The sequence below is a fragment of the Ovis aries genome, chromosome 1 (genome assembly GCF_016772045.2).
Source record: "Ovis aries strain OAR_USU_Benz2616 breed Rambouillet chromosome 1, ARS-UI_Ramb_v3.0, whole genome shotgun sequence".
Lineage (NCBI taxonomy): Eukaryota > Metazoa > Chordata > Mammalia > Artiodactyla > Bovidae > Ovis > Ovis aries.
Window position 1 is genome coordinate 143451777 of NC_056054.1, and position 24804 is coordinate 143476580.

Sequence of the window (24804 nt, forward strand, 5' to 3'; positions counted from 1 at the left end):
AATACAGTGGTGAATAAAACAAAGATTCATGTGCTCATAGGATTTATACTTATTAGAGATAACAGACAATAAACAAGATAAATATGTTAAGTACAAAGTGTGCTAAGTAATGATAAGTGCTAAGAAGAGAGGGAAGAATATGAAATATTTGGGACTAGGGAAGACTTGGTGAAAATGGGATATCTGAAAAGGATATGAAGGAAGTGAAGAGCTGGCCATGACACTGAATAAGGAAATCTTATTCTAGGCCACGGGAAGAGCAAGATCAAAATTCTGAAGGTGGGAGTGAGTGTCACTGGTGTATTTGAGAAACAATAAATCAGAATATATAAGGGGAAGAGCGGTCACAAAGAGTTGGATGTAGCGGGTCCTCTAGGTCATTATAAGGATTTTAGCTGGTATTAAAAGATTTTGAGAAGGAAGGAGAAAAATCTGGCTTACATGTTAGTGGGCTTATTCTTGCTTTTGTGTCTCACATACACTGAAGAAAGTGAGGGAGGAAGCAGGGAAAAGAGACCCTTTAGGAAGCTATTACAGAAATCAGGAAAGGATAATGGTGACTCATACAAGAGAAGTAGCAGGTTGGGTGTTGAGAAGATGTTGAACTGGAGATCTGTTTGTACATACTGTAAACTTTTGGAGGTATAAAAATGAACTTACACATGGGCTCTAATGGTAGTAAACAGAAAGGCTGCCCCTGTCCTGCCCTGTTCTTGCTTCTAGCTCGTGTTCGCACATCAAGGAGAAATGCCCTTATCCCTCTGTTCATAGCCACCAGACACTTAGGCCCATGTGGATATTCCACTTCCCAAAAGTTTCTACGTCTTTCCTCAAAACACAATTTTCTGTTGGATTTGATTTTCCTTTCTAGGGCACCTTGAATCAGAATAGAGGAACTAATAATTTGCTTATCTCACCTTGTTTAATTGTTTGAAAGTGGTAAATAATTTTAGGCTTGAAAAATTATCTTCAAACAAAGTATCAATTCACTCTAGCCTTCCCATTTTACTGAATATGAATCTGTAGTCAACTTTTATGCAGGCAAGTAGCAAAGGTTGAGTAACAAATAGACTGGCTATCCTTGAAAAAAGCCACTGTGCCCAGATGGTATATAGAAAGCTCTGGAAATAAATGGTTGAGAGAAATAATGGAAGTGTAGACTCCCCTTGGAAATACAGGTATTATATCCTACAGGAAGGTACAAAGTCATTACCTTGACTACCAATGCACTGGATTTGCTAAAAATTAATTTAATGAAACACTTATCTCTTTAATCTTTCCTTGCCTTGCTAAAGAGACAAATGGCTTCATTATCCCTGAAGATTGTGTGTGTGTGCAGTGTGTGTGTATGTGTGTGTGTTACAATGGAATTAAGCCCATACTCCAAATATCTAAGTTTCCAAATTTAGCATTCCCAAACTGATTCATTTCTTTCTTTCCAGTGTTAACGATTTAGGTGAACTTTTAGAAACAAGACACTTATAATCAGCTTGTTAGTAGAGGACAAAACCGTCTTCCATTAAGAACTGATTAATAAGAATAGAAGAGAGTTTTAAGTTGTCTGGTGGTGATTCTTCTAAAAATAGCCATTTGTCAACACAGCTGGTCATGCCCCATTTCTCCTCTCATTTGAAAAGCTTTGGAAGTTTTCACCTAGTCTGTATTAGTTTTCTAAGGCTTCCATAATAAAATACCATCGGCTAGGTGGCTTAGAGAACAGGCATTTATTTTCTCACAGTTTTGGTGGTTCAAGGTTCAAGATCAAGGTGAGGCAGAACTGGTTTTCTTTGAGGGTCATAAGGGAAGAATCTGTTCTAGGCTTCTTTTAGGCCAGCAGCTGGCCACTACTTGCTTCTCCTTCAGTCCCTCTGTGTACATAACCTGGTGTCTCTCTTTGTATATCCAGATCTCATCTTTGAAAGGCTCTGAACACTCTTATACTTTCCTATTTGTGCTTCCCTTAGCCTAGAATGCCTTTGTTCATCCCAACTCATGAATTTAAATCTATATTTTAATACCTTCCCTCAAGGAAGCCTCCAAGAGTTAACCCAAGGCAGTACATAAAGAGAGCATTCTGGCAGAGCAGGAGGGAATATGAACTAAAGTCTTTTAGATCAGGGTTGAGGTTTTATTTAACTACAAGATGTTGAACAATTTATTAAACATCTTTTGGGTTTCATGGGCTTATCTGAAGAAGAGGAGGTGTTAAAGCACATCACAGAAGATTGATAAGAGAATTAAGTAAATTACCATGTGTAAATTTCCTAGCATAATGTCCATGTTTGATTAATAATCTCTCCCTCCTTTCTAGTTTAATAGAACTTGTTCCACTATCATTTCTTTTACCATAGTTTATTCTAATATGTCCTCCCAAATGGAGTTACCATCTTACCAAAAGGATAAGAACAAGGAATGTATCTTATCCATACCTGTAGCCCTGTAATTTCTGTTGAGGAACAAAGTGTGTTGAGCTCTGTCTAACTTTCAGACTCCATGTGCTTTCTGTTATACTTTGTTATACTTTCTGTTATACCATCAAAAATATTTATGATATGGAATATAGTCATGATTTCTCAATATATGCAGAATACTTGTGAAATGACTAATGGATAATATGAGTCATCTAAAGTAGTACTCTACTTCAAGACATAGTTTGTAAATGGGTCACTGATAAAGATCTGGGCAACACCCACATAAAACAAAGTAGCCATTCTTAGAGTCAGAATGTAATGAGACAAAACAGTAATCAAAAGTTGTAATATAATCTGTCTGAAGGGGGGGGGGAAGCATTTGCAAAAAGTGTTGCTTTCAGGGTGCTTAGAAAGGAGTGGGAGAATAGAATTTACCATTGAGTCTGCAGAATAGTGCATGTCACCAGAAGCACATATTCCATTAGGTTCAGCAGACTTGCTCACTTAGGTGAACTATATATTTCAGGCTATTATAACTTTGTGTCTCTAGCCCTTAATACAACCTAATACAACTTTTCTGTGTCTCTACTATACTAATCAAACAAACTTCCAACAATGATTTTGTGTTCCACGTCTCTAGGGGAGACAACTCTTTGATTAGTCAACAAGAATATGCATTCTTCTTGGCAGTTGAATTTCTCATAACTAATCAACACCCGATATTGCTATTTTTGGTATCCTATCAGTTTAGTTTATGAGTAAGTACCCCTGCAACCCTGCAGTCATTTATTTTTGAAAGCTTGAAGTTCTTGTACCTATCAATGTGACAGTTTGACATTGGCCGCGGAGACCAAACCAAGGCACTGGCTTCTTGGAAGGACTGGCCTAAGTTGCCAACTGGCCCCATCTTTTCTCTATATACATAAAATAAAGACAACTAAATAATGAAATTTCTTTTCTATACATTTCATAATTTAAACAATTAACATTTAACAATTTAAATTCCTGGAATAAGATTCAAGACAGATTTACCTTTAGCAGTATAACAATACATAGTGATATGACATTAGTCTGGATATTAATTTTTTTTTCTGAATACCACATGGCTTTACTAGGTAACTTTGATTTTTTAAAATTACGAATAATAGAGAAATAACTCAATATATAAATGTTGCAATGTTTATAGGTATCTGTTATTTATAGTTTTAGCTGTTATATAGTCATCATCTTTTCTAAACTAAGCTGTCTAACAAGTTTCATGCCATCTACTTTAAGACTACAAATATCTCATTATAATTATTTACCAATTTTAATGTACCCATTACCAATGAAACAAAGGGTAACAGTTTTTAAAATAAAATTCTTTCAAAGATAGATGTTTTGCAGTTATCAGAACATAGAGTATAGGTTTAGGAATTATCATGTACTGCGTTCATTTCTGCCGCTACTATTACCTTCTAACACCACTGTTTATCTCTTAGTAGACTGAAATGTTTTTATAGCCAAATCCAAATACGATGAAAGGAAAATAAATGTAATTGACAGTGAAGAAGTTATAGAACCTAAATGTCTCTTCTAAATATCCTAGCATGAACTTACAGCTATTTTTTTCTACCTATTCTTTTCCTGTTTGGGATTACACACTGTATATTTGCCCCACATAAACATGTCTGTTCTTACTAAGAAAAAAACGTTTAAATCCCTAAGCATCGTGTCAGCAGGTGCCGCCTGAGATGGGAATGTTTATAAGCTTTATGATATTAACTGCGGCACTCAACCTCAGGTGGCATAAAGCATGCAAAAAAGAACTTTCTGTCACTTTTATTATTTCTAAAAAGGTTCCCCTTGAAGCAGAAGAGTGACCTTGCTCTGCTGGGCTGACATGTGCCACTGGATTAATGGTCGAGCTCTGCTGGAGGGAAGCTCACAGAAACATTACAGCTCCAGAAGCTGGGCTGGCGGTGACCATTAATCAGGGGGACCAAAATCATGCATCAAACACACTCATTTAAAAGTAGTAAAAATGACTTAAAAAAAAACTTTTCGAGAATTAGCTTATTGTTTGTCATTACTTGCGTTCAAGGAGATCCCTGCATGACTAAAATATCTCCTGGGGAGAACTTTAGAAAGGTTATTATGTACCCAGAGACCAAGTGAATGTGGTGGAAACTGAAGACTAATGGAGGTAAAGGAGCGTTTTTGCTCCAGAAAATTTGATGGGAAAGTTTATTGAATGGATTCTATTTTCCCAGCTTAATTTTCACACTTTTATTTAACTGTGATTTTAAAGCAATGGGTACTATGACTATTTGCCTCTTTGTGATGATTTTATTTTACTTTAAAAAGTGGAGTAATTGGATTTAGTGGCAAAAACATTTGACTAGTAAATTTGGTTGGGAAATTTCTCAGGAACCTAAAGTTTGAGTCAACACAGTCAACTGTTAAATATGTTAATAAGTATCTTAATGGACTTAAAGGTACTGTAAGTACCACCACATGTTAACTAGTAAAAATTTCCACAACTTTTTCTCTGATTACTGAAAAGGAAAAAGACTTAAATCTAAATCCTTGAAAGAGAATGTTCAGTTTAATTTAGCTAATAAAAAGTTATCTTGCTTTTTAAAAATTTCTTTGATGATGAATTGAATAAGCATAACTTTTATGCTTTCAGTAGTTTGTCTTCTAGATTAATGATACTATGCATAATATACATGATATCATTTCATTGGTAGGTAAAACAAAGCATAGATTAGTATATTTGATCATTAAGATTATGATCAGTATAATAAGGCTTTGCCTAATTATTACTTCAAAGTTATTCTTCTCCTAAATAACTGTTGGATTCTTTAACCATGATATTCAATATTATCTTCTTCTGTTAGCCATATGCTACTCTGGAGAATTATTTATGCAAAATTGTTTATTTGCTTTCAAAGATTATAAGATTAAAATAACTGACAATGAAGTGACCATAGTTAAAATATTATTTAATATTTGTCTGTAAGTAGAAAAATCTAATATATACACAATAGAAAGTTAATTTCTAAATTTATGGGAGGATTTTACATCTTTCTTATAACTGGAAAATTTGAATCCATTTGCTTACACCCTATTCTATCAAGGTGCCTAGCAAACAAAATTAGTAATAGAAATTTTCTCACACAGAAAACACTTATCACTAAGTAGGGATGATAAATACATAAAATATATTACCTGTAACTCCTCATCCTCTTCCCACCATCTTCCCTAAAACACATACCATCTTCTGTAAACTTGGTAGACATGGTTATCATGACTTCTAAATCCAAGCCTGAAAATAGCTTCAGAATGCTTCTCAACATAGCCTTCTCTATGAAGGTCCTAACAAACCATCCACGCTGCTGCAAAAAAACTTCCTGCTGATTCTGGTTTGGAAAGATAGTCCATCCAGAAAATGGGAAATCCTAGTGATGCATTCTTGTGAATATACAACACTTTTCTAATGTCCCCAAGTGATTATGTTCAAGTGAAGAGTTCAGACATATTAGACATATTGTTTGTTATCCTTTGCTCCTTTTAATACACAGTGCTTGGTTCAATGTGTTCTAATACTTTACCTTCATTGTAGCAATTATTGTCTTCAGACTTGGCAGTGTCTAAATTTTTCCTCAGTCAATAACTGTACAACCTCTTAGAGTAAATAATATTTTAAGATATTTAAGCAAACTAAAATTGTATTGATTTCAGCTAATTTCATGTCCAAAATCTGAGATCACGTTAATGTGTCTTTTCTTTAGACTATCAATAATGTAGGTATAGACTTATGCATACAAAATGCCTTTTGCGTATTAAGTAGTCAGTACAAATATAAATAATGATGAATATAAATTTCCAAGCTGACGTCTAGTATACATTATTAATTTATTGTGTGTGTAAATATAATCTGCTTTTAGAAATTGCTTCTATATTTGTATGCCATTCATTTGAAAATGGCTCTGTTTAGTTCTTTTCAATAGAAATCGATTGATAGCACCAATAGAGTGTAAATTCTTCCAGGATGGATTCCTAACTCATTCATACCGACAACCCTGACTCTACGCACAAAGATTAGCCATAGAAGTTACTTAGTATATTCACACCAAATTTCATAATGTAGAAACATTATGCTATTTAATTAAACATCAGCAAACCATTTTCTTTGACTATAATGTGTTATAATTTGCTTTTGTATAACTGGGAAATGTATGATTTTTGTCATTTAACTTGAAGAGAAACGTGTGAAATTTGTCATCTGCTGTGGTTTTCTCAAGCCTCCCAACTGTAGGATTTTCTCTTTCGGTCTTACATCACTTAAGACCAGGGGCAATCAATGGGTGCTAAAATGATGCAGGGTTGGTAAGTGGTCTCACAGAGAAGGTGTGACTTGATTGAGACCTTGAAGAATGGGCTGGATTTGAGTAGGAGGAAGAACAGTGGAAGAACATTTCTTGAGAGAAAAATAGCATGAGAAACAGCTTAGAAACATAATTGAATGTGTCCACATTGGCCAGCAAGGAGTGTCAGTTCTGCTTAATCAGATTGCCTAGCGTTGCCTGATCCCATGAGGAATCATGAGTGTACAGCATGCCAAGTTCGGGCTTCCTGATAACTAAAGAAGTGTCGCTTAAACTCTCTGGGCTTCAGTTTTGCTTGTCTGTAAACTGGAAAAATCAAGAACTACCTCAAAGGAGAGTTTTATATTTTTAGCGAAATGATTATAGATAGATCACTTGGCATAGAGCAGGCTCTCAGTGGCCATCATAACAGTGTGGAGCAAGATTTACTTTTTGAGAAGAATGGAATGATAAGAACTGGTACTTTAGGAGTCCAGTGGTATGATTTTAGATGACTGGAGAGTCAAGAGTTGGGACTAAGGGGCTGAAAATTATTTCATGGATGTAGGAAAGACATATTTGTGTGGTGGCAGGTGGTGCTAGTGGTAAGAACCTGCCTGCCAGTGCAGGAGATATAAGAGATGTGAGTACGATCCCCGGATCAGGAAGATCCCCTGGAGGAGGGCATGGCAACCCACTCCAATATTCTTGCCTGGAGAATCCCATGGACAGAGCAGCCTGGCAGGCTACAGTCCACAGGGTCGCAAACAGTCGGACATGACTGAAGCAACTTAGAATGCACACACACAAACACAAGTCAAACCAGTCAATGGTAAAGGAAATCAACTCTGACTTTTCACTGGAAGGATGCTGAAGCTGAAACTCCAATACTTTGGCCACCTGATGTGAAGAGCCGACTCATTGGAAAAGATCCTGATGCTGGGAAAGATTGAGGGCAGGAGGAGAAGGGAGCGACAGAAGATGAGATGGTTGGATGGCATCACTGACTCAATGGACATGAGTTTGAGCAAATTCTAGGACATGGTGAAAGACAGGGAAGTCTGGCATGCTGCAGTCCATAGGGGGACAAAGAATTGGACACCACTCAGTGGCTGAACAACAACAGTGAGAAAAAATGGCTACAACAGAGATTTGGGGAGAGAACTGAGCAGATGTGGAGGCTGAAAGAATGTGTGCATGGTATATTACATTATTTTGCATTATGTGGCCAAACTCCCCAAAGAGAGGAATGAGCAAATATGGGTTTCCAACAGGCTAGGTGCAAGGTTCAGAAGGCAGAATCAACACAGATCCTCAGGGGTAAGAGGACATAAGTAGAGAGAGATTTTTGTTCACACATATGCCTTCCAGCCTGAAGACAGGCGGAGAAGCTACTGTAAACCAGAGCAGCTACAAAAGTGGATACCCTAGGGAAACTGATTTCTAAGAAGGGTCATAACGAAACAATTCTGGGGGTGGGGTCAAGAGGGACCATTTAGTGTACTTGTTTATGGGTTTAGCAGTTAGAAAGAGAGAAGGAATAGAAAGTAAGTGCTATAGGAGTAAGTCAAGCAGAAGTTTTACAGTAAGAAAAATGAGAAGCTGAGACATTTAAGATAACCGGATCATGGTCACATTTTTTAAAGTTTTCCATTTCCTTTGTATCCTATATGATTTTGAAAGAGTTGGTAATATGAAGTGACAACTTTTGTTGTGTTATGCTTTTTACCTGAAAAGTTATTTAAGACATATCAATATTATTTAAGAATTCCTTCCCATCAAAAGAGTACCTTAATTTTTATTCAATTCCGAAAAGTGCAGCATAACTTACAGTCAATGTATCCAATGCAAATCATGAGATATGGTAATAAGTAATGCAGCAGTATAATTGAGAATTCTGAAAGTTTAAGTTCTTTTTATTTATAAAACTTGTTTTTGTTACATTAAATAGACTGGTAGGGTAACCACTTTTACAGGTATGGCTCATTCTATAATGATTTTTTTTGTTTTGTTTTTAGTTATAGTTTCCTTTAGGTAATCTTCTTTGAGGTAGTTTCAATTTGCTGAAAACATCTCTTGGCACGTCAACTGAAAATAAAGCTTTAGCATGGAAATTTTGACACAACTTTAAAACACTATGGTGGAGTCAGAATCTGCACTTCCTTTGCAGTTGATATGAAAGATACTAAACCAAAGAGATCAAATAGACCAACTTTTGTTCTAAGAATCCAGATGTAAAAATATTTAGAGCTTTGATACATACTTGAGCACTGAGTTGCCTTTACTTGGGGTTAATGTCAGTGTTGAAGGTCACGTTTCACACTCTGCTTGTCTTTCAGCCTTCCGGCCCCTGACACCCAAACAACTGTCTTCTATCAGCACCACATGAGAGTGTAATTATTTAACACTGAGGCAATCCTAACAGATTATTTTAAGTGAGTTAAACTTGTTTCACACTCTTCAAAAGACCACAGCACCTGAGTTGGTGAGAACAATTAGATCCTGGAATGCCTTTGGATAAAGGCTGACAAGCTCATTGAGATTGGGCGTGTTACAGAATACTGATACAAGCACACGCTGAAACATAATTCTGAACTTTAAAAGCATATCGCCAATGAAGGCTCTATGTGCAATATTTAGATGATGTGAGAACGCATTGGCACAGTGTGTGTAATTCTTATTTGCCAGTGTATTTCGAAATACTGCGGATGTCTGACTCACACATGCAAATTTTTTCTTTGAAATAGACTGTGAAACTTTTCCGCTGACGCCTTACCCAAATATTAAGTCATCTTGGAGATAAGATTTTACTTGAAGATCCCAGAAGTTGGAGAGTGGTTAAAAAATGAAAATAAGGGTTCAGTTCTTTTGATTTTGGTCAAAAGGTTGATTTACATTCCAAAAGAGAGACTCCCTAATTCTTCATGGTGATAAATTTGGGATGGTCATTGTTTTAAGAAACCAATTCAGTGCTATCTATCAAGCTAAGTTTATATACTTTTCATCCAGCTTAGTAGCAAGTTTCTTTGAAAACAGAAAACAGGATTAAAACTTTATAATTGAATGATATGATAAGAGAGTACAGCAGGATGGAGAACTGGAAAAACAAAAAAAGATTTTTTTTTTTTCAAATTCTGGTTCTCATGACAATTTCCTAATTGAGAAGGGCTTTATGATTTTCAAGAACACTACAAGCTTCATAAGAAGACATGTTCTATAATGATTAGAATTGTTATACAAAACAAGAGAAGAAATGAGGCTGACAAGAATCTTTTCTTAAGTTCTTATATATTGTCCATTGCATTGTGTAGGGACACACACAAACACAAAACACACAAATGTGTTTAAACACCCCAAATGCCATTTTTTGTTGTTGTTCAGTCACTAAGTCATGTCTGACTCTTTTGAGATGTCAAGGACTGTAGCCCACCAGGCTCCTCTGTCCATGGGATTTCCCAGGCAAGAATACTGAAATGGGTTGCCGTTTCCTTCTCCAGGGGATCTTTCTGACCCAGGGATCCAACCTGCATCTTTTGGCAGGTGAATTCTTGATCACTGAGCCAGCAGGGAAGCCCAAGGGCCACTGATTCATCTCTATTTTTGTGTACACCAAGTAGACTATGGAAGACTACATAATCAGATAGTCTTTAAAAGATAACACAATACATATTTATACTGAAACATTTGTTGTACTAAAATAAATTTAGAAACCAAAACTTTATTTTCTCCTTAAATTTGCCCATACCTCTAAACAAACATGACCTAAGAGATGTTAATGATATCTTTAAAAATTGGTTCCTTAGAAAGTTATGCAACCATTAACTTTTAACACTATCTATTAAAGAACAGTTTGGGGTTCACAGCAAATTGAGAGGAAGATACAATTTTCCCATGTGCCCCCCTATCCCCACACCTTATTAACTCTTTGTAAATTAGTTTTTGGCTTTTATATAGGTACCTTTGGTTCTTTTATTAACCCAACATTTTATTTGGAAAATTTGAAGCATATGCAAACACAGTATAGTACAATCTACCCCATGTATGCATCACCTAATTCATCATTAAATAACAAGAGGTCACATGTCTTCTTTATACCCACATACTTCCTGCCCCTCACTAGATTATTCTGAATTACAAAAAAAAAAAATTTCCTTAATAACATCATATAGTTACTCATTTAAAAATTTCCTCAGTTGTCTCCTGGATGTTTTTGCTAAAATACTTTACTTGATATATATCTAAACACAATCCATGGATTGTACAGTATTTAGTTGATACAATGCTTAAAGAGTCTTAATTTATACTTTCCTTCTCCTCCTTTCTTTCTTTCTATTGACTGGTTGAAGAAACCAGGTTATCTGTCCCGTAGATTTTCTCATTGCCTAAACTTTCCTGATTGACATCATATTTTTGGTGTCCTTTGGTATGCTCCTCTGTCTTATTTGTTGTGACCTGCTAGTTAGATTCAGAAGCTTGGTGTGATTGCACTTTTTAAAAAAAGAATATTTCATTAATGATATTGGATGCTTCCATTAGGAAGCACATATTCTGTTCCATTCTTTTTGAGATTTTAGTAGCCATTGATGATCGTTGCCTAGACCCATCATTGCACTGTCATCTATGGTGTCACTTCACTCCAGTTTAGACCCAGTCACTTGTCTCATTCACTTTTTAAAATTTCCTATGTATTTAGCTTCTGTCTCCTCCTATAGTGATACTACTGCATGGATAGATAAATAGGTTGTCTGGTGTGTATGCTTAGAACTCTTTGCAACCCCACTGACTGTAGCCTGCCAGGCTCCTCTGTCCGTGGAATTTTCCGGGCAAGAATACTGGAGTGGATTGCCATTTCCTACTTCAGGGGATCTTTCCAACCCAGGGATGGAACCCTTGTCTCGTGTGTCTCCTGCATCGACAGGTGGATTCTTTACCACGTTCCACCTGGGAAGTCCCATTATTGCATTAGGGACTTATAAAATGGTACTTTTGCAATTTCATCACTTAATTGATTAGCTAAATTATACACAGACATATACATGGAGAGAAAAACTTTCCCTAATTAAGTATCTTGTTACTCTAAAACATGTTTCATACAAGAAGGACAGATTAAATATTTGCCTTTCCTTTTATTTGTCAGTTTTCATAATCTGCATGCAACATTTCAAAAGCAACAGCTGGTGTTTTTCTTTTTATTTAGTATCATTATGAACTCATGAATTCAGACATATATATTTCAATGTACCTCAGTTATTTTTCTTACAGATACTCCACTTGTCCCATATTTGGATACAATTTATCACAGGGACAATAGTTTTAATATGGCCATTGTGTTGTTTTGGCTTGGCCCCAGAGTCTTTGAAAGCTTCCCTGCTTTATGGTATGACAAGATTAAAAAATTGAGAATATAGACTAAGAAGTCTGATTTCAAACATCATTAATGCCATTATTTATTTTTATTGTCCCTTAACATATCCACTTATATATACTTATATCACTAATAATGGTGTGAATACTGAAAACAGGTTAAAATTAAAAACTTTTTTCCTTCCAGCTTTATTGAGATATAATTGGCATACAGCACTATGTAAGTTTAAAGTACACAGCATAATGATCTGACTTCCATACATCATGAGATGATTAACACAATAAGTTTAGTGAGCACTCATATCATAGAGATATGAAACAAAAATTTAAAAACTATTTTCCTTGTGATGAGAACTCTTAATTTTTGTATATAACACGCCACAGTGTTAATTATATTTATCTTGTTGTACATTACATCCCTAGGACTTATTTATCTTATAACTGGAAGTTTGTGCCTTTTGACTACCTTCATCCGCTTCCCCCTCTCCCCACCTCCTACCTCTAGTAACCACAGTCTGATCTCTTTTTCTGAGTTAGTTTCTGAAGTATAATTGACCTACGCGCATGTGCGTGCTCAGTCGCTCAGTCAAGTCCCACTCTTTCCGACTCCATGGACTGTTGACTATAAGGCTCCTCTGTCCATGAACTTTTTCAGGCAAGAATCCTGGAGTGGGTAACCATTTCCTCCTCCAGGGGCTCTTCCTGATTCAGGGATCAAACCCACATCTCTTGCATTTCCTGCATCAGCAGGCAGATTTATTTTACCCCTGAGCCACTTGGGAAGCTAATTGGCTTACACCTCTTATGTTAATCCCTGGTGTACAACATGATTTAATATTTCTATAGATTTCAACATTATCAACATGCTGTCTAGTTAGCATTTGTTACCATATGAAGACACTATGCTATTATTGAATGATTGACTCTATTTCACAATTTCACTCATTTCTTTTTTAACAGGAAATCTGTACCACTTAATCTCTCTCATCTATTTCTCTCATCCTTTCACTCCCACCCATCTGGAAATCACCTGTTTGTTCTTTGTATGTAGGATTATTTCTGTTTTGTTGTGTCTGTTCGATTGTTTTGGATTTTTAGATTCCACATGTAAGTGAAATCATACGGTATTTGTCTTTCTCTGACTTATTTCAGTTTAAAAAATACCCATTAGGTCCATCCACATTGTTGCAGATGGCAAGATTTCCTTCTTTTTTATTCCTGTGTGTGTGTGTGTGTGTGTGTGTGTATTTGTATATCACATCTTCTTTACCCATTAATGTATGAATATGTACTTAGGTTGCTTCCATATCTTGGTTATTATAAATAATGCTGCAATGAACAAAGCGACACATGTATCTTTTCAAATTAGTGTTATGTTTACTTTAGATTAATGCCCGGGAGTGAAATTGCTGGATTGTATTATAGTTTTATTTTTAAAATTTTTGAGGAACCTCCTTACTGTTTTCCAATGTGGTTGCACCCTTTTACAATCCCACCAAAAATGCACAATGGTTCCCTGCTCTCCCCATCTTTGCGAAAACTTGTTATCTGCTGTCTTTTGATAATACTCATTTGACATTATCAAATGTCAAATGGTTTTAATTTGCATTTCCCTGATGATTAGTGATCTTGAGAAGCTTTTCATGTGCTGCTGTTGGCCATCTGTATGTTTTCTTTGGAAAAATATCTACTCAGGTACTCTCTCCATTTTTTAAATTGGGTTTCTAGGAGGGGAGTTGATGCTGACTTTTATGACTCTTTTGTATATTTCTGATATTAATCACTTTTTGGATATGACATTTGCAAATATCTTCTCCTGTTCAGTAGACAGTCTTTTTGTATTGTTGATGATTCCCCTTGCTATGAAAAAGCTTTTTAGCTTTATGTAGTTCCATTTATTTTTGCTTTTGTTTCCCTTGCAGGAGGAGACATATCCAAAAAAACATATTGCTAAGATCAGTGTCAAAGAATATACTGCCTATGATTTCATCTAGTAGTTTTATGGTTTCAGGTCTTACATCTAATTCTGTAATCTCTTTTGAGTTTAGTTTCTTATGCACTGTGACAAAATGATCCAAATTCATTCTTCTGCATATAGCTTTCCAGTTTACCAATGCCGTTTGTTGAAGTAGCTGTCTTTTCTTCATTACATATGCTTGCTCCTTTTGTTGTAGAATTGACCATGTATGTGTGGTGTACTTCCGGGCTCTCTATTCTGTTACATTAATCTATGCACTTATTTTTCTGTCTTCTGCTGCTGCTGCTGCTGCTGCTGCTAAGTCGCTTCAGTCGTGTCCGACTCTGTGCGACCCCATAGATGGCAGCCCACCAGGTTCCCCCGTCCCTGGGATTCTCCAGGCAAGAACACTGGAGTGGGTTGCCATTTCCTTCTCCGTCTATACCATACTATTTTGATTACTATAGCTGTGTACTATAGTTTCAAATCAGCCAGTGTGATTACTCCAATTTTGTTCTTCTTTCTCAAGATTGCTTTCACTACTTAAGGTCTTTTGTGTTTCTATGTAATTTTTAGAATTATTTGTGAACTCATGCAGGTCTGCAAAAAATACCTTTAATATTTTGGTAGGGATTGCACTGACTTCTCAGACTGCCTTGGGTAATATGGCAATTTTTACAATATTAATTCTTCTAATATATGAGCATGGTATATCTATTTGTAAGAGTCCTTTTCAGTTTCTTTCATGAGTGTCTAACAGTTTTCCGAGTACATGTCTTTACTTCCATAGTCAGATTTATTTCTAGGTACTTTTCTTGAATGCAGTTCTAAATGGGATTGGAAAACTGGTTAAAGTTAGTCATTTTTGTTGTTGTTCTTTAAACCATCAAATTACTGTTTTTTATTAGTTGCTTAAAATATTTCCTCTCTGTAAGCCATGAATTCAAAGTAAAATTAAATTAATTATTTGGAATTTTTAGGGATTGCCTTTATTTTTATTTAAATTTGTTTATAAATATTTTTTAAGTTACATAGTTTTAAAGTCAAATCTATGAAACAAGGCATATTTAGAAAATTTTGTTTTCTCTTCTTTTCCTTGTCTTTGCTTATTTTACCCAATTTCTCTAAGAAAGAAAATACATATTTGCCTGTATTGAAACATACAGATATAGTCCCACTCTTAGATAAAAAGCAGTTTATTGTGTACATTTTTCTATGTTTCACTTTTTTCATATACACTATATCCTGGGGTCATTCCACATCAGATAAGAGATATATTTTTGGTTTTTGCAGATGTACACATTTCTATTATTTGAATTTACCATATACTATTCAATTAGTCCTCTCCTGGTGAACATTGAGGTTTATAGCTTTTCTATAAAAAATTTCCATTGAATGTGGATGTGCAAATCAATTTATATTCAAGTGTATCTGTTATAGTTGTCTAGAAATGAAATTTTGGGTCAAAGGGCAATTACATGTAATTTTGTTAGTTTTTCCAAATTATCTTACACAGGTGTGTCATTTTACAAACGTATCTAATTGCATAAGGAAAGACTATACAGATTTATAGTTGAAGACTAAATATAATCTAATGCCAACAGAAGCAAAGAATTATCTAAAATACGAATTGCTTTTTTATTTAAGTTACCCTTTTGTTGATATCTATTTGTTTATATAATGACTCTGTCTTGATGGGAGCTTTGTTACAAAATAATATTTGCCAAGTCTAATCCTCTACAGGAGAAGGCAATGGCACCCCACTCCAGTACTCTTGCCTGGAAAATCCCATGGAGAGAGGAGCCTGGTAGGCTGCAGTCCATGGAGTTGCTAAGGGTCGGACACGACTGAGCGACTTCACTTTCACTTTGCACTTTCATGCATTGGAGACGGAAATGGCAACCCACTCCAGTGTTCTTGCTTGGAGAATCCCAGGGACGGGGGAGCCTGGTGGGCTGCCGTCTGTGGGGTCGCACAGAGTGGGACACGACTGAAGCGACTTAGCAGCAGCAATCCTCTACAATTATACACTGCAAAATTATCAGTATTGAAATATATTCTCATTTGTAAAGGACTATCATTTATGAAACCAGCTTACCTCCACATGATTCACCTTTTCATTAGAAAGTTAACAAGAGTAGAAATTACATATTTGTTCATTATCCATACCTCATAGTAGACATTAGTCTTTTCTCATCATAAGCCATAGCCTATACATTATGCAACCATCTCAGAAAGTCACTTTCTGACAAGAGAATAATGAAATTTTAAGAATATTATTTTAAATAACTTAGATTTGCTTCTTAAGGGTTTCTTAGCATGGATTGATATTTTACTCCTCTGACTTGAATCTGTTGAGTGATTCTGTAATGAGATGACTGACAAAACCCAAAGTAATAGTTCTGAAAACCACGACTTCTCAATCTGCTTCTATTGATATAATGAGGGGAGAATTAATTTTAAAAGGTGGTTACTATTGATTACTTAATGGCAGAAGATACTGTGGAGAAGTGCTGAGGTGAGTCTATTCTGTGCCCCTCTGGGCAACATGACCCATTATCCAGTGGTGGATAACACATTGTAACCTTCATTAATATTTAATAGGCAGGGCACAGACTGGTTATAGGCTACAAAAGTGCCCTAAGCACAGGCTCCAATAGGCCATAAGGATGCTTCAAGTATATAAAAAAGTAGCAGCTTTCCCTGTGTTCAGATTGTTTATAAACAGAACAAGAACACACTCAATTCCTTTTTGCAATTTCCGGGCAATGATGGCCTGGCAGAAATGCCTACTAGGCAAGTTGAAGTGATTAATGCTCTCAGAAATCATTCTAGGTCCGTAAGCCCTGCATGAGAAGATTGTATTTTCCAGAGTAGTTTTCAATTTCAGTCCTTTTTCTATCCTCTTGCCACAAGCTGAAGGGCTTCTTCAGCAAGGGTAGCAAGTCAGCAAAAGGTGTTAATTGTGTCTAACACAGCCATCATCCTTGGGGTGGTGTTCTGTATCACAGTGTCTATCAAGCTCACCCCTTGTCACATGCCAGTATCTTTTTATATAAACTCATTTAAAAGAGAAACAAGGAGTTTTAAAGATAGCTGGTAGGAAGATCTGAGAATAAGAGTGCTTGCAAGGACTAAGTACCTTTGAAGCCATCTTGAACTAAAATGGTCTGTGACTTTTAAAGGACATACAAAGTTTTACAGACTACTGACTCCCATTTTTAACTTTTCTAATTATCAGGTTATTTTTCAGTACCACCAGCCTATTTTGAAAATATTATAAGCTTGAAATGAAATAAAGCTTGAAATGAAATAAAGTTCTTAAGATAGAACATATATAAAGTCTGTAATGTCTGATATCCATCATCTTAAACAATATATAAAATTAAATAGTGAGAAAATACCAATTTTTGATTCCATGACTAAAGATTTTTGAAAAATGTTTTTAGAAGAGTCATTTACTTTGTAGTAATCAGGAATTGCTTATAACTACCTGCATAGAATGAGTTACATAAGAATAAAAATTTAGCCTTGTAGGCAAAAAGTATCCAAGAGAACAAGGTTTCTATTAACATATTAAGCTTTCTCTCAAAACCAGTGAATGATATTGACCTAGAGGTCTCATTGTAATTCCATGTTAAATGTGTAAAAATTCAGTTTTACCCCCAACTTAAGAGTGTGCATACCTAAATGCTCTTTTCAATTTACTAATAGGTCTGTGTATATGCTGCCTTCTCTTTCTGATATCTAGTAGAAGGTTTCAAATTATCAAGGGTCAGCAATGGGAAATGCATTTACATTAGTTTTTTGACAAATATGATCTTTATGAGGCACAATGGTGAATTTACTCAAATGCTTGCTTTTGGTTTTTTGTTTTGTTGTTTTCTATTTGTTGCTTGGTTGTCTAGCAACACAGGTCATTCTTAAGAGCAACATTAACACTGCAAGTCCAAAATAATTTAATAGATTTTCTACAAGGTGCTTAACACTGTATCATAAACATAAAACACATTTTACGAACTGTAAATATTAGAATGTTAATAACCATCAGCACCTTTAGATATTCCAGAAAGAAGAATCTTTTTAATCCTGTATTCACAAGAGACTTGGGCTTATTAAGCCATAATCTATTTAGCAGTTTTATCAATGAAAGTCACAAATCCTGTTTCTTTTGCTTTTTCTTTCCTATTTTACAGCGCAGCAGCAGTTTTGGGAACTTCGATCGTTTTTGGAATAATTCCACAGCAAAACCAGATGATTCCACTGGGGTTAGTATTCCATTCCATTTTTATGAGTGTTATACAAACATTATGAAAAATTATGAAGCCAATATAACTTTTGCAAATTATAGTAAGCAAAAAATATATATTTAGAAACCATAGCCTTGCATACATTTTTGTGACAAATGAACAATAATTTAGTACCTAGCACCATGCTGGGCATTATGAGTAAAAAGCTATCTAAGAAACTTTAGAGATATTTGGGAAGAGAGAATATCAATTTAAGAAGAGAATTACAATTTAAAGCAACACATATGAAATGACATACATGTTAAATTTTATGTAAGTTATAATTATTTTAATTTAGGAATTGATTAAATGACTTCATTGGAAATTAGTTAAGGAGAGCATAGGCTGGTCTGCTCATTTATACTTTCACACTTCTGTACACATTGAAATGGCGGTGACCATTCCATGAGTGCGTTTGTGCTAAGTCGCTTCAGTCATGTCTGACTCTCTGTGACCCTATGGACTGTAGCCCACCAGGCTCCTCTGTCCATGAGATTCTCCAGGCAAGAATACTGGAGTGGGTTGCCATTTCCTACTCCAGAGGATCTTCCTGACCGAGGGATCTAACCCACGTCTCTTATGTCTCCTGCATTGCAGGTGGATTCGTTACCACTAGTGCCACTCAGGAAGCCCCATATACATTTTACAAACCAGGAACACCTTAAAATGTAGCTTAAGAAAAGCTTCCTATAAGCTTATTGACATCATCATTATCACTACATTTAATTGAGCACTTACCAGGAAGCAAGCACAACATTAAGCACTTTACCTACCTGTAAGTAGGAAATACTATTATTTTTATTTTATCATTGAAGAAATATGTTTGAACAAAATTACTTCTAAATCATACATGTCATAAATGACAAAGGCAGAAAGCGACATCTTGTCCAAAGTTTGCTATTTTGTTATACTATCTCATAAATCGTGGGCCAACTGTAACAACTAATTAAAGAAGGTATAACAACTAATAAAATAGTAGAGAGGAGGGATATACACTGAGAAAAGTGAAAGTATGTATTTATATTGAACCTAATTTATTTATTCATGTGGTAGATTTGTTTTAGATCAATAGGCTTTAGATATTATTCACATCTTATTCATTCTAGATATTGCATTATTATTTTTTACAAAGAATTTTCTTTATCATGTCTAATTTCTCAGAATATCTTTCAGATTCCTATATGTATCTATCTATATTATCTTTAAATATGTTTATTTCAGCAACAGATATCTAGACAAAAGTAGAAAGAAAATGATATCTATTATTTCTTTATAAATACCTCTGTTAGCACATATATATGCACATGTGTGCATACTATGTCCCTTTATATATATTATATATATCCTATTTTATTCACCTATATATTTATATATATATATAAACTTATGAATAAACCTTTATACCTACATGGATATAAATATATAAAATTGTATGTAGCTTTATGGTCTATCAACACTTACATAATTGCAAATAATACAATGTAAATAGTGAGAAACCCTATACAATTTTTACAAATAGTGAGAAGCCTTATACAATACAAAAAGTGAGAACCCAAATGTATTTTTTTTACAAATGCTATACAGTGAGAAGACCTATATAATTTTTTTAGCATGAGGGATTTCCTGTTGATCTTTTTTTAAATCTTTATTTTATAGTGAAGTGCAGTTGATTAACAATGTTGTGTCAGTTTCAGATGCAGGGCAAAGTGATTCAGTTACATTAGTATCTTTTTTTTCAAACTATTTTCCTATTTAGATTGTTATAGAGGAGAATTCCCTGTGCTATACAGTAGGTCCTTGTTGGTTACCTATTTTAAATAGCAGTGTGTACATGTCAGCCCCAAATTCCCATATTGTATAAACCTTCAACTTTCTGTAATCCTACATAGATATATTTACTGTTACTAAGTTTTTATTCTAGAGTTGACCTATAAAAGTTGCTCAGGCTCATTCAAACTTATTGAATAATGGTGGCCTAGCAATTTGTGAGAGAATTTAATGAACTTGATAAAGCAGTTTGTACATTTTTTAGCAAACTGTCATTCACTCATTCAATAAATGTGTATTGAGCATCTACTTGAGTATCTCCCTTGGGTACTCAGAAAGTACTGTCACAATACACGTGAAAATCCTTATTTCACGAAGCCTAGAGTCTAGAGGGAGACATACTTTAAAACGACAACAACAACAACAAAAAAACCATAAATAAGTATATAAATAAACTGAGATTCAGGCTATGAAAGAGAAAAGCACAGAAAAATATTGAAATTAAAAATATGTCAACATAGTCTCCTCAAAGCTTCTGTAAATAATTATAGAAAAGCCTGAAATTAAAAACATTTATGGCACTTTTTTGAAACTTAGGCAATGGTAAGTTAGCACAGATAGTAATAAACTAATATATTTTCTTATTTCAATTTATAACTTTACAATGAAGATAGAAAAAGTTTAAGTAAAGAGAAAAGAAAAGGCCTAATAGTAAAATTTTTAAGTAGTTCCAAGTTATATTTTATTCAGTGCTTTCAAATTGAGCAAAGAATCTTTGCCTTGATAACCCTGAATGTAGACATTAATAAAGTGCAATGAGGATTTAAGTTGGCTGTCCACTCATATTTATTATAGGCAATTTGGGGTAAGACATGAAATAAAATATAATATTTATTAATAATGATGTTAACTATGTGGTTACACCTTCATATTAAAATATTCAAGTTCACTAAACAGATGTTTCCCATGATTTTTTATATTCAGGGAATGACTGGCCACTCACCTATTGGAGATGGTGGACAGTACTAGACTACATGACCTTCAAGGGTCCTTTCTTGCAAATCTGAGATATTATGTATATGTCACCCAAAAATGTCCTCCAAGGGGAAAAAAATGCCAAAGTTCTACATAAGAAGTTCTATTTATTAAAAAACTATTGAGGGTCAGTTATGTTCTTGGAAATATTTAGATACTCAGGATGAATAGAACAGATAAAGTCTCTAGTCTCATGGAGCGTATATCATAGTGGGAGATGCAGACAGTAAAATATAAAGAACAAAAAAATATATTATTAGATACTGTTAAGTGCTTAGAAGAAGAATAAGTCATAGTAAACATTCAGGGAGTGTGGACACATGTGGGCTATTTCAAATGGGGTGATCAGTCAGAAAGTTTCTCTTCTATTACTTGGCATGTGAGTGGAAACCTGGATGAATGAAGGAAGACATTTGTAGATATGTGGTGGACGCCAATGGCTGAGTCAAGTACAAACATTGGTGGGAATATGAAAGAGAAACAGCAGAGGCACTAGTGTGGCAGTACTCAATTCGAGTTGTTTCAAATGTTAGCATGTATCAAAGTCACTAGTAGAATTTGTTAAAACAGAAATTGTCCCCAAGTGATTCTGTTGCTACTGGTCTTAGAACCACATTTTGAAAATCATTCCTACAGGGAACAAGAAAAATTTGAGAAGTAGCAAGGGATAAGATGGTTTGAATTCTTTATCTCACATACACTGTATATAATGTAGTATATATATTATGGGCTTCCTTGGTGGCTCAGTGGCAAAGAATCTGCCCGCCAATCCAGGAGATGTGGATTCAATCCCTGGGTAGGAAGGTCCCCTGGAGAAGGAAATGGCAAACCACGTCAATATTCTTGCCTGGGAACTCCCAGGGACTGAGGAGCCTGGGGGACCCCAGTCCATGGAGTACAAAAGAGTCAGACACGACCTGGTGACTAAATAACAACAATGTTATTTTGCAATATGTATTATAATAATTGCATTATATCACATTATGTTATGTTGTTATAGAGCCTTGTGAGCTGTGAACATTGTTTTCTTCTGAGTTAGATGAGAAATCACTGGTTTAACAAAATTCTTAATAAGCAAAAATCAGAAGCAGTCTAATAGAGATTTTTGATTAGTACGTGGAATACATAAAGATCTCTGATCTAATGGCTGGAACAAGTTCATAATTAATGTTACTCGAGAATGTGGGAAATGCGCACGTATCCATCACCTGTAAGATGGAAAAACTGCAGTTTCTCTCTGGATTTAATTAACTCCAAAATTTAAAAAATAACCATGACCGTTTCAGTTTATAAGAAGCAAGAAGGTATGTTAGTACCTGTTCAGCATGGATAGATGCTATAGCCTTTCTAAGGCCTCCAAAAAATATCTCTCATCTAAGTAGATATTCACTCATCATGCTTGGCATTTTTTTCTATTTTGTCCATCTCATAAACAGGAAGGACTAAAGTAATTCTACTATATAGCTATTAAATATATATATATATATATATATAATTATCTTTAATAATTTCAGATGTGAAGCTCATGTCTTTTGATAACACAAGTTTTACTTTCTGAGCCTGGAATACAGGTAACCAGAGCTAGACAATTTAAAAACATGCATTATTTTCAGATTGTTTGAAATTTTGAACACTGCTGCACAGAATGTACAGGAATCCCACAGATTTGGAATCTTCTAACGATCTTTTCAGATCAATGCTTTTCATTGCTTCATTATTTTGTCTTTTGTAAACAATTCTAACTAGGCATATGAAGGGGAACCCATAAATGAAAGTGGAGAACAAAACAAAACTTCACATAATGGAGGAAGTTTAGGTAAAAAAATGAGAGCTATTTCCTGGACAATGAAGAAAAAAGTGGGCAAAAAATACATCAAAGCCCTTTCTGAAGAAAAGGTAAGTGTCCTCTGTTAATCATTTGTATTTTTCTATTAATATATTTCTTACAATATGGAACAGGTTCTTCTAGATATAGAAGTACTTGGTAGCTTATGAAGGACTTCAATATACTTTTTTCCTCGATAATTTTGCCCAGAAGTTGGGTGGAAGACAGTACTCTTGTTCACATTTTAATAGAGGAAACAAGAGGCTCAGAAAAATCCCGCATGTTGTGTGTGAGGAACATAGATCATTTATGTTGGAACAAACAGTAATACTTCATTTCTTCTCATTAGCAAATGATACTGTTTTACAGATAGGCCCCATTTTGTTCATCATTTCATCAGCTGGTGAACATGTGGGTTGTTTCCACTTGGGGGCTATTGTAAATAATGCTGCCATGGATGCCTTTGTTCAAGATTTTATGTGGAAAAATTCTTTGTTTCTCTTGGTTACATGGTAACTCTGTCTGATACTTTGAGAAACTGGCAAAGTATCTCCTAAAGACATTACATCATTTTACAGTCCCACTACCAGTGTGCAAGAGTTCCAATTTCTCCACATGCTTGTCAACATGTTACTGTCTGTCTTTTTTATGTTATCCTTTCATAATGGGTAGGAAGAGAACTGTCATTATACTTTGATTTGCACTTCCCCGGTGGCTAATGATGTTGAGAAACTTTTCAGGTGCTTACTGGCCATTGCATATCTTCTTTTGAAAAATGTTTATTCAAATCTTTTATCTGTGCTTTTAATTGGGTTGTCTTTTTATTGTTGACGTTTATGATTTTTATTTTTATTTTTTTTTAATTTTTAAATTTTACAATCTTTAATTCTTACATGCATTCCCAAACATGAACCCCCCTCCCACCTCCCTCCCCATAACATCTTTCTGGGTCATCCCCATGCACCAGCCCCAAGCATGCTGCATCCTGCGTCAGACATAGACTGGCGATTCAATTCACATGATAGTATACATGTTAGAATGTCATTCTCCCAAATCATCCCACCCTCTCCCTCTCCCTCTGAGTCCAAAAGTCCGTTATACACATCTGTGTCTCTTTCCCTGTCTTGCATACAGGGTCGTCATTGCCATCTTCCTAAATTCCATATATATGTGTTAGTATACTGTATTGGTGTTTTTCTTTCTGGCTTACTTCACTCTGTATAATCCGCTCCAGTTTCATCCATCTCATCAGAACTGATTCAAATGAATTCTTTTTAACGGCTGAGTAATACTCCATTGTGTATATGTACCACTGCTTTCTTATCCATTCATCTGCTGATGGACATCTAGGTTGTTTCCATGTCCTGGCTATTATAAACAGTGCTGCGATGAACATTGGGGTACATGTGTCTCTTTCAATTCTGGTTTCCTCGGTGTGTATGCCCAGAAGTGGGATTGCTGGGTCATAAGGTAGTTCTATTTGCAATTTTTTAAGGAATCTCCACACTGTTCTCCATAGTGGCTGTACTAGTTTGCATTCCCACCAACAGTGTAGGAGGGTTCCCTTTTCTCCACACCCTCGCCAGCATTTATTGCTTGCAGATTTTTGGATCGCAGCCATTCTGACTGGTGTGAAGTGGTACCTCATTGTGGTTTTGATTTGCATTTCTCTAATAATGAGTGATGTTGAGCATCTTTTCATGTGTTTGTTAGCCATCCGTATGTCTTCTTTGGAGAAATGTCTATTTAGTTCTTTGGCCCATTTTTTGATTGGGTCGTTTATTTTTCTGGAGTTGAGCTGCAG

The 24804-nt window shown here is 35.2% G+C and overlaps 1 protein-coding gene across 2 annotated transcripts in view; it reads left to right on the plus strand.

Moving 5' to 3' along the window:
• The window catches only part of SAMSN1 (SAM domain, SH3 domain and nuclear localization signals 1), a 173235-nt gene that overhangs the window by 121357 nt on the left and 27074 nt on the right, over positions 1-24804 (plus strand). For both annotated transcript variants that reach the window (XM_060416299.1, XM_004002824.6), the window contains 2 exons: positions 18281-18352; positions 22922-23071. In XM_060416299.1, the coding sequence (XP_060272282.1) occupies positions 18281-18352; positions 22922-23071 (222 nt within the window). The remainder of the gene's footprint in view (positions 1-18280; positions 18353-22921; positions 23072-24804) is intronic.